The sequence below is a fragment of the Empidonax traillii genome, unplaced genomic scaffold, assembly GCF_003031625.1.
Source record: "Empidonax traillii isolate 1590-97213 ecotype Southwest subspecies unplaced genomic scaffold, ASM303162v1 scaffold992:size1346157, whole genome shotgun sequence".
NCBI classification, from domain to species: domain Eukaryota; kingdom Metazoa; phylum Chordata; class Aves; order Passeriformes; family Tyrannidae; genus Empidonax; species Empidonax traillii.
In genome coordinates, this window is record NW_020956185.1 from 1,320,471 (window position 1) to 1,329,206 (window position 8,736).

Consider the following 8,736-nt stretch of genomic DNA (forward strand, 5'->3'; position numbering starts at 1 on the left):
AAAAAAAAAAAAAAAAAAAAAAAAAAAAAAAAAAAAAAAAAAAAAAAAAAAAAAAAAAAAAAAAAAAAAAAAAGAACCAGCTGGGAAAACCGCTCCAAACGTTCCAAGGAGGTGTCCCAGCTTTCCTGCCAAGGCTGGAGCGCTCTAGCCGGGGATGCTGCCTGCCCTCCTCCTCCCTCCCAGCAGCCCTGTTTCCGGCACATGGCCGGCTCCTTCCCCGGCCGCAGAGCCCTCCTGCCCGCGGAGCGCTGCTGCCGCACCCGGGCCTTCTCCGCACCCGGGCCGGACCCGGCGGGGGCAGCGCGGCTGGGACGGCAGGGCCGGCGGAGGCAGCAGGTAGGGCAGGCGGCGGGAAGCGGCGGGCAGGAGGCGCCCATGCGTTTGCAGAAACGCCTTCTCTGGCTGCCTGACCTTCAGGGAGCAGAACGCGGGAGCTGAGGACACGGCAAGGGAGCCGCTCGGGGCCAGCCGTCCTCACCCAGGCTCCTTGTTTTGGGTTCAGAAGGCTCTTTTTGCCTCTGACAGGGAGAGCTGGACGGGCACCCGCTTCAGAGCCGGCCGGCATGGCAGATCCCGGCCTCCATCCCCGGCGGCTGCGAGGAGCTGGGCACTCACCTTGAGCAGGTAGCTCCGTGTCTCTGTTCCGCTTTGTCACTCTGTGCAGGACATCTGCACGTCCCTCTGCCGAGGGCCGGGACCCCCGGCCCCTCCACCCCGCACCCCCCGGCCCAGCACCGTCCCGTACCTCTGTGCTCCGGCTGGACCAGTCGCACCTTGGGAGCTGGCTCTGCGCAGAGAGGAGGGAGGCAGGCAGAGGAGGGGGGAAACTTGGGAGTTTCCCACAATGCACCTCTGCAGACTGCATGAAGATGGAGAGCAGGGAGGGGGGGAGAGGGCGCTCCAATCCGGAGGGAAGGGCTGGGATCTGGGGAGGGGGGGCAGGATGCCAAGGGGGGGCCGCAGGGTGGTTAAGGCAGCCCAGCTGCATCTCCGTATCCCCTGTCGTTTGGGGCTGAGCTGGCTCAGCAGTTCAGGGCTGTCCCTGCAGTGTTGACCCCTCTGCCTGCTCCGCTTGTTTCTCCTCCAGATCCTGCCTGGGTTTGCAGCAATTACAGGGAACAGGGCAACAAAGTGGGGGGGACATACTGGGGAGGAAAAATGGGAGGGGGCCAGCCTGATAAGTTGGGATGCCTGTGTGTAGACCACAGGAAAAAGGCCAGGATAAGGGATTTCCAAGTGAGATGATCCCCGTCAGGGAATTCAGGAATGGCAAACTGTACTGCTAAGGAGAAGCTCTGCTTAGTGGAGGGAGGACACTGAAATGCTGCACCTTGGGGTAGTTTTGTGCCAGCTCTGCTTCCCTTCTCCTCAGACTCCCCCTTGCCCCAGTGTGCTGGAGTCTGCTCCCCCTTTCCAAACTCTCCCAAGGTCTGGGAGAGGCTGCAGGCAGCCCAAGGCCAGACTGGAGCCGGGCACACAGCCCGGTCCCGCTGCGGAGCACTGTCATGCAGCCAGGCACTGCCAGGCACAGCCTCCTCCTCCTTCTCATCCACACCAGCTAAAAGTAAAGAGCCCTCCCTGTTACAGCCTGACCCCTCCAGCCAGGCACAGGGCTCAAATACCCATCACTGGGTCACATCCTACTTTCATCCCAAACCACAGCAGATTCAGGGATTGTCTAGAGCTCTTTTTAGCCCTTATTTCAGAGCAAATCAGGCTGTGTGCTGCTTGCCCATCTTCATCAGTTGCTTGGGACCCACTGACAACCTTCATGTAATTTTGGACAAATAATTGATATTTTAAGGAGATTACACACAGAAATCCATGAGAAACAACTTTGTCAGCTCAGCTGCCTTCAGAATAACTCACTTCAGTTCTCACTGAGGTGCTCACTGAGTTTCCTCTCTCCCACGAAGGGCAGCCAAGCACCAGCTCAACCATGCACATACTCAGTGCAGAAGGGCTGAAACTCCGGAGAAAATTTGTACCTTGACCCTCTGTGGCTCTGCCAAACTGCCCACCAGTTGCATGGCAGGTACATGCCATGCCCAAAAATACTCAGGCTGCTTAGATCCCACTGTAAAGGAAAATTCTGCCCACCTTTGAAGTGAACTGCAGAACAAGGAGCTGGATGCAAGAACCCAAATCTCCTAGGAAAGGCTGTGCTTCCAGGGGCTGGTTTCAGATGCAGCTACCCATACTCCCATGGAGCAGGGATGAGCAAGGTTACCTGCTGTAGTCCTTGGCTCCAGGAGCCAGCTGAGCCCAGACAGGCTGGCACAGACAGGATTAGCTGTGGCTGATGCTGTTCCCTCTCTTCCCTGTCTGGTCCTGCACCCAGCAGTGCCAGTGCTCCCTGCTCTTTTAGGGACTTGTGCCAGGCACAGCCAGGACCTTTCCATGGCTGCAAACAGCTTCTTCCCCTTCCTAACACCTCCCAAATTTGCTGATCTACTGGCAGCTGCAGAGAGGGGCTGAATTCCTGCAAAGCCAGTGGAAATCCATGATTCACTGCAGGAGAGACCCCCAAACTGCTGCTTCCAGGACTATTAAAACATTTTTGCCACTTCTGTATCAGCCAGGAATATCCTCAGCGTGGCAGGAGGAGGGAGGGAGCCTCCTGCAAGTGGAAGTCACCGGCTCCGTTCCCCAGAGCCTGGATGAGCCGAGGTCAGGGGGTTCTGGCAGCGGTTTCCTTGTGTTCACACATGCTGCCTCTGCCTCAGGAGATGAACAGCCCCACGTGATGCTCTCAGAGGCCTCAGACTTGAGTTCACATTATATTTAAATGCTGAATTTAAAAAATGTGTTTTACTGAGGTAGGAAAAAGGGAAGCAAAGGAAATGAGCTGCAAAAACCTTTCCCCCTCCCCCTCCCCGTGGCAGAGAGGAGAAGGCAGGGAAGCAGCCCCAGAGCTGGGCAGTGCTCCAAAATCCCGTGGCACCAGGCACGGGAAGGACAGACCCCCCCCCAGAAAGTGGGTCACATCCCCCCTGAATGCGGCACAGGCACAGCGAGCAGCAATCCAGACTGAGACACAGCAAGGTAAAAATGGCTTTTTCAAGGTCAGAGGGAATGGGAAACCTTCAGAAATGGTGCTGCTGGATTTTCCTCCTCCCTCTCAGCTCACACCACATCCCAGGAGGAGTTAGAAGGGAAAAGGACAGCCCTGGCTCCTGGGCAGCCCCCCTACAAAACCCACTGGGGGATGTTGGTGGCAGCAGCTTCCTTGGGAAGGAACAGAGCATTGTGGAATTGTTCAGGTTGGAAAAGCCCTCTGAGATCATGCAGCCCAGCCATTCCCCCAGCGCTGCCAAGGCCACCACTAACCTGTATCCCCAAGTGCCACATCCACATGACTTTTAAATCCCTCCAGGGATAGGGATGTCATCACTGCCCTGGGCAGCTGTGCCAGGGCTGGACAGCCCTTTCCATGGAGAAATTTCCCCTAATATACAGTCTAAACTTACCCTGACACAACTTGAGACCATTTCCTTTAGAGAGAAACAGTTATTCCTAGAATTATTTGATGTACCTCTCCTAAAGGAGCCTCTCTCCTTTCCTAGAGCCCCAGTTACAACCCACCCACGGCTGGAGGAGGAGGAAAGGGCTACACAGCAGCAAAACCCAGTGGCTGTTTGGGCAGCAGCCATTTCTCCTTACCTTGGACTCCCAGGAAAGCAGGATGAAGGACATTTCTCACAGTGGGGTGACTTGCTGCAGCAACCAAGGTGGGTTTACCTGGCAGCAGAAAGTTCTTGCAGTGAAAATCCAAGCCCAGCTACCTGTGAGGAGCTATGAATAGCCTGGAATCCCTGAGCAGCCTCCCCACCTGCCACCATGGGCCTGGGTATTCCCAGTTGGAGCAGCGCTAGGGGACAGTGTCACCACCTCCGTCCTGGCAGCTCATCCTCGCACCGAATTACACGGGCTTGTAATTCCTTGATAAACACATTGTTTAAAATCATCGAATCACAGAATGGTTTGGGTTGGAAGTGACTTTAAAGCTCATCCAGTGCTCTCAGCACTTCCCAGCAGCCAGGCAGGCAGATCCTTTCCTGCTGGCATGGGGATTAGGGATATCTCTGCAGAGCTCCGTGCTTGGAGCCAAGGGCACACCCAGGAGCCCAGGCACAGTGCCTTTGTCCCCAGCAGCGCGAGGGCAAGGGGACAGAGGCTGCAGGTGGGCCCAGGCAGTTGCATTTGCTCCCAGGTGGATGGGGACAGTTGAAACAGGGGTTGATGGATCAGGATGTTGAGGGCACCCAGGAGAAGAACCCCTGCAACCCAAAACCTTCACAGTTTATGTCCTTATTTCCTCTGCCAGACTTAGGGAAGCCCTGAGTGTTGAAATGAGTGTCTGCTGGTGTGTCAGGAGTGCGGTTGGGCTGGTTGGGAATTTGTCTGGGCTTGGGACTGACTGTTCTCCTCATTGTCACAGAGTACAAGCGGAACTACAGAGAGCACATGGTCCGGGAGTTCCTCCGAGACGGAGAAGGGGACTCCAGCCCCAGGGAGAACCCATCCATCCGCAGCCACTACACCGCCCTGACCATCACCAGGGAGCCTTGGAGCAGGCAGGGAGCTGAGCATGGAGCTGTGGGATGTGCCAACACCAGCAATGGACCAGCCACCGTCACCGCACAGACGCTGTTCAGACCCGACGAGGATGGGCGAACACCGCGCGTCGTGGTGCTCGTGGGGGCCCCGGGGATGGGGAAGACGACAACAGTCAGGAAGGTGATGGTGGAGTGGGGAGAAGGGACCCTCCACGAGCAGTTCGACTGTGTCTTCTGCATTGACTGTAAAGGCATCGCCCTTCCCAAGGAAGCGAGTGTGGCAGACCTGGTTTCACAGTGCTGCCCTCACCAGCGAGTGCCGGCTGGGAGCATCCTGGATGACCAGAAGATCCTGTTCATCTTTGATGGCTTCGAGGCCTTGAGATTTTCCTCGGTTCAGCCTGAAGCTGAGCTGAGCTCTGACCCCAGGGAGGTGAAGCCGCTGGAAACCACCCTGATGAGCTTGTTGAAGAGGACTGTTCTCCCAGAGGCTTCTTTGCTCATCACCACGAGGCCAACGGCTCTTCAAAGCCTGGGGCGGTGCCTGGAGGGGGAGTATTACGCAGAGATACTGGGATTTTCAGGAGCCATGAGGGAGGAATATTTCCACAGATATTTTGAGAATGCCAACAAAGCTGAGATGGCCTTCAGGTTTGCCAGAGGCAATGAGATCCTATACAGCTTGTGCGTCATCCCCGTCATGAGCTGGACTGTCTGCACCATCCTTGAACGAGAGCTTTGCAGGAAGAAAAACCTCCTTGAGTGCTCCAAATCCACCACAAGGATGACCATGTCTTACCTCTCCCAGTTACTGAAGCACAGGGACAGGGACAATCCACAGATCCTCCAGAGGTTCCTTCTCCAGCTTTGCTCCTTGGCTGCTGATGGCATCTGGAAGCACAAGGTCCTCTTTGATGAGAAGGAGATCAGGGACCATGGCTTGGACCAGCCAGACCTTCTCCCTCTCTTCCTCAACGAGAAAATCTCAAAGGAGGGTGGAGACCATGGGAAGGTCTATGGCTTCAGCCATCTGCACCTCCAGGAGTTTTTTGCAGCGATGTTTTATGTTCTGGAGGACGATGAGGAAACAGTCAGTGACTTGGGAGGGCATGAGAAGGATGTAAATAAGTTACTAGAAAGCTACAGTGAGTCCAGGAAGGATTTGAATGTGACAGTGCAGTTCCTCTTTGGTTTAGTCAGCCAAAAATCCATAGAGTATGTGGACAAAACCATTGGATGCAGAATTTCACCCCAAGCCAGGGAAGAGCTGCTGAAGTGGCTTCAGGGGAGGCACGGGGGCATCTCCCACCCCGGCCAAGGGCTGAAGATTTCAGAGTTGGACACTTTCCACTTCTTGTTCGAGATGAACGAGAAGAGCTTTGTACAAAGTGCGTTGGGTCATTTCAGTGACCTGGACTTGAAGGACATGAAGTTGACTCTCTACGACCAAATGGCACTTTCCTTCTGCATCCAGCAGTGGGCTGGGCTGGGCTGTGTCACCCTCCGGGGATGCTCCTTCCGCCAGCAGGATCCCGGGGTGGAGCTGGATGTGTTGGTGCCTTGGTAAGTCCTGGCTCTCCTTGCTTTAGTGACCCAAAACTGCAAAGCTTTCTCCTCTTCTGCCCCAAAGGATGGTTTTAAAGGCGTTTCAGCTCCTTCCACCCAAGCACCAGCTCGGCCTTTCCCTGGGGGTTTAGTTCCTCAGTGGAGGATTTTTACTTATTCTTGGGGAGCATAAGGAGCATATGGGCTCCCCTGTCCACAGCATGTTGTGGGATTGGTGGAGATAGAGTCTCTTGGCTCAACTTCGCAAGCCTGACCAGACCCACCTGTGCGCAGGTGTCGCTCTGGCTTCATATCCCCCTTCTTGCATGCAAAGGGGAGGTCCCTGGTGCAGAAATGTTAAGTGCACCCTGTGACTTCAGTCACTCCAGGTGGCTCCAGAAGTAACACTTGTGATCCTTCGCATCTCCAAAGCCACTGAGGTGCCTCCTGAGGAGCTCTCCTGTGAGCTGAAGGCTCTGCTCAGGAGGTTTGTGTGCCGGTGTCGAAGCCAGGAGCTCCTGGCACCAGTGAGGGCTGAGTGTGCTCCACGGCTCTGTCTCCCTGCAGCTCTGGAGCGTCGAGAGCTGGAGGACGAACTGGTGCCGTCACTGAGCTGCAGCAGGAGGAGCTGCACTGCCCCATCCACCTGCTTTGCCGGGCGCTGCGGCACCCAGGCAGTGCCCTGCGGGTGCTCCGGTGAGAGACACACGCTTGGCTCTGAGCCCAAACCGCGACTGGGATGGGGGTGTGGGTAGGGGCACCCAAACCGAAGGGGAGTTGGTGGGTGGGTGATGCCCTGGGCAGAAGGGCAGGAGCCGTCCGGGCGCACGGTCAGCCCTCCCAGTGTCCCGCTGCTCCCTGGGGACAGCAGCACGTGGCCGGGGTGAGGCCGGACCCCACTTGGCTGTGGGTCCCTCGGGTTGGGTGGGCAGGTGAGCAGCCGGGACAGGTGTGCTCAGCCCGCCGTGCTCTGTGGCTCTCCCGCAGGCTGCAGTGGTGCCGGCTGTCCGAGAGCTGCTGCGCCGAGCTGGCGGCGCTGCTGGCGGAACACCCCAGCCTGGCGCGGCTGGAGCTGGGTGATGGCGCGCTGGACGACCGCGGCGTGCGGCTGCTCTGCCAGGGGCTGCGGCGGCCTGGCTGCCGCCTGCGCATCCTGCGGTGAGTGGCACCGGCACACCCAGAACCCTCCGGCATCCTACGGGCACCTCCCACAGGCTGGAGCGGAGAGCTGGGGAGGTGCCTTCAAAGAGTCCCTTTGGGGTAGAATTGTCCCTCTATCACCACTCTCCCAGGGCAAAGAGCTCCAAAGCAGTGGCTCCAAAACAGGGTGGGGACTGTCACCGTGGTGGGGTGGCGGTGGGGGCCCTCAGACGGCCTGGTGCCACTGGATGATCTTTTGCACGGGTTCCCACCAGGCTACGTTATTCCCGGCTCACCAGCACCTGCTGTGAGGACCTCGCTGCCGTGCTGGGCACCAGCCCGTGCCTGGAGGAGCTGGACTTGTCCTTCAGCGAGGGGCTGCGCGATGCCGGGGTGCAGCTGCTGTGCCAGGGGCTCCAGCACCGCGCCTGCCCGCTGCAGACGCTGCGGTAAGGGGCCAACCGGAGCTCCCTCCTTCCCACTTGGAACAGCTCACCAATCGGATGGCCAACCCCCCCCTTCCCTGTTTCCCTGGTCCCACAGGCTGGGGAGCTGCCGGCTGACGGGCGCCTGCTGCCCAGCCCTGGCTGCACAGCTGCTGGAGAGGCCCCATCTCACCTGCCTGGACCTGAGTGACAATGATCTGGGAGCCGACGGCATCCTGCAGCTATGCCAGCAGCTCCGGCATCCCGCCTGCCCACTGCGGACCCTGGGGTGAGGGCCCTGGCACGGCCCCTTTCCATGCCCAGCATCCCCATTGCTGGGGGTTGGATGCTGCAGGGCAGGGAGGGGGGACACCGGCATTCTGGGTGGTTGAACCCCTTCCTCCTAACAAGGTTTAACACCACCTCCTCTTTTCCTCCATCCCAAGGCTGAGCACAGATGGGTTAAGCCAGGATGTGCTGCAGGAACTGGCCACTCTCCGGGCCCTGAAGCCTGATCTGAAGATCGGGAACCTCCTGGAGCATGACGTGCCAGAGGTAGGGGCCATGGCCCGGCTGCCCTGCCACCGCGGGGTCCTGCCAGGGGGCAGGAAGGCACTTCCCTCCTTCAGGAGAGCTCCCCTCCTTTAGGAAAGGTCCTTCCAAAAACTAGAGCCATTCCCAGCCCAGTTCTCGGTGCTGCCATGTGGGTCTGAGGCTGTGCCACACGTGAGGGCACAGCGAAGAGACCCTGCTGCATCTGCAAGGTGTCCAGGTCCTGTCTTCTCCCTTTCCCCCACAGTGTTGGTGGGAGTAACTATATGGGTTTGTCAGTGCCAAATAAATAAAGACCCTGGAGCCAAACCCAGGAGACTGTTCTCTTCCCTCTGATCCCATCATGCCTATGGATGTATCTTGGTACCAGCTCCTGCCCCACATCCCCAAGGGATGGCTGATATACCTGGGAGTGAAGTGCCAGCCCTGGGAGCGAGTCTTTGGCCAGTATGGGGTTTTAATAGGAAAAAAGAGAAATTTACATTGATATAAAAGAAATCCCTACACCAGAGCAC

At 57.6% G+C, this 8,736-nt stretch overlaps 2 protein-coding genes across 3 annotated transcripts in view; one reads left to right on the top strand and one right to left on the bottom strand.

Moving 5' to 3' along the window:
* CEND1 (cell cycle exit and neuronal differentiation 1) overlaps positions 1 to 862 on the bottom strand; it is an 11,064-nt gene extending 10,202 nt beyond the window's left edge. Inside the window, exon 1 of one of the 2 annotated variants that reach the window (XM_027903777.1) lies at positions 746 to 862. The gene's annotated coding sequence lies outside the window, so the exon portion shown is untranslated. Of the gene's footprint in view, positions 1 to 615; positions 719 to 745 lie in introns of those variants that run through there. The other variant, XM_027903778.1, reaches the window with a different exon arrangement.
* Positions 863 to 1,936: 1,074 nt separating this feature from the next.
* On the top strand, positions 1,937 to 8,520 carry LOC114067938 (NACHT, LRR and PYD domains-containing protein 12-like). The gene is made up of 8 exons (XM_027903721.1): positions 1,937 to 2,035; positions 3,567 to 3,731; positions 4,442 to 6,122; positions 6,672 to 6,800; positions 7,092 to 7,262; positions 7,520 to 7,693; positions 7,788 to 7,958; positions 8,116 to 8,520. Exons 1-8 carry the CDS (start codon positions 2,029 to 2,031, stop codon positions 8,315 to 8,317), a joined length of 2,700 nt encoding a protein of 899 aa, XP_027759522.1. The 5' UTR covers positions 1,937 to 2,028; the 3' UTR covers positions 8,318 to 8,520.
* Positions 8,521 to 8,736: the final 216 nt, after the last annotated feature.

Excerpts from the sequence above, each read along its gene's own strand:
- LOC114067938 (XM_027903721.1), top strand. Across the intron at positions 3,732-4,441 it reads GACTTGCTGCAGCAACCAAG|AGTACAAGCGGAACTACAGA; the intron begins GTGGGTTTACCT and ends TCATTGTCACAG. Across the intron at positions 7,263-7,519 it reads TGCCGCCTGCGCATCCTGCG|GCTACGTTATTCCCGGCTCA; the intron begins GTGAGTGGCACC and ends GGTTCCCACCAG.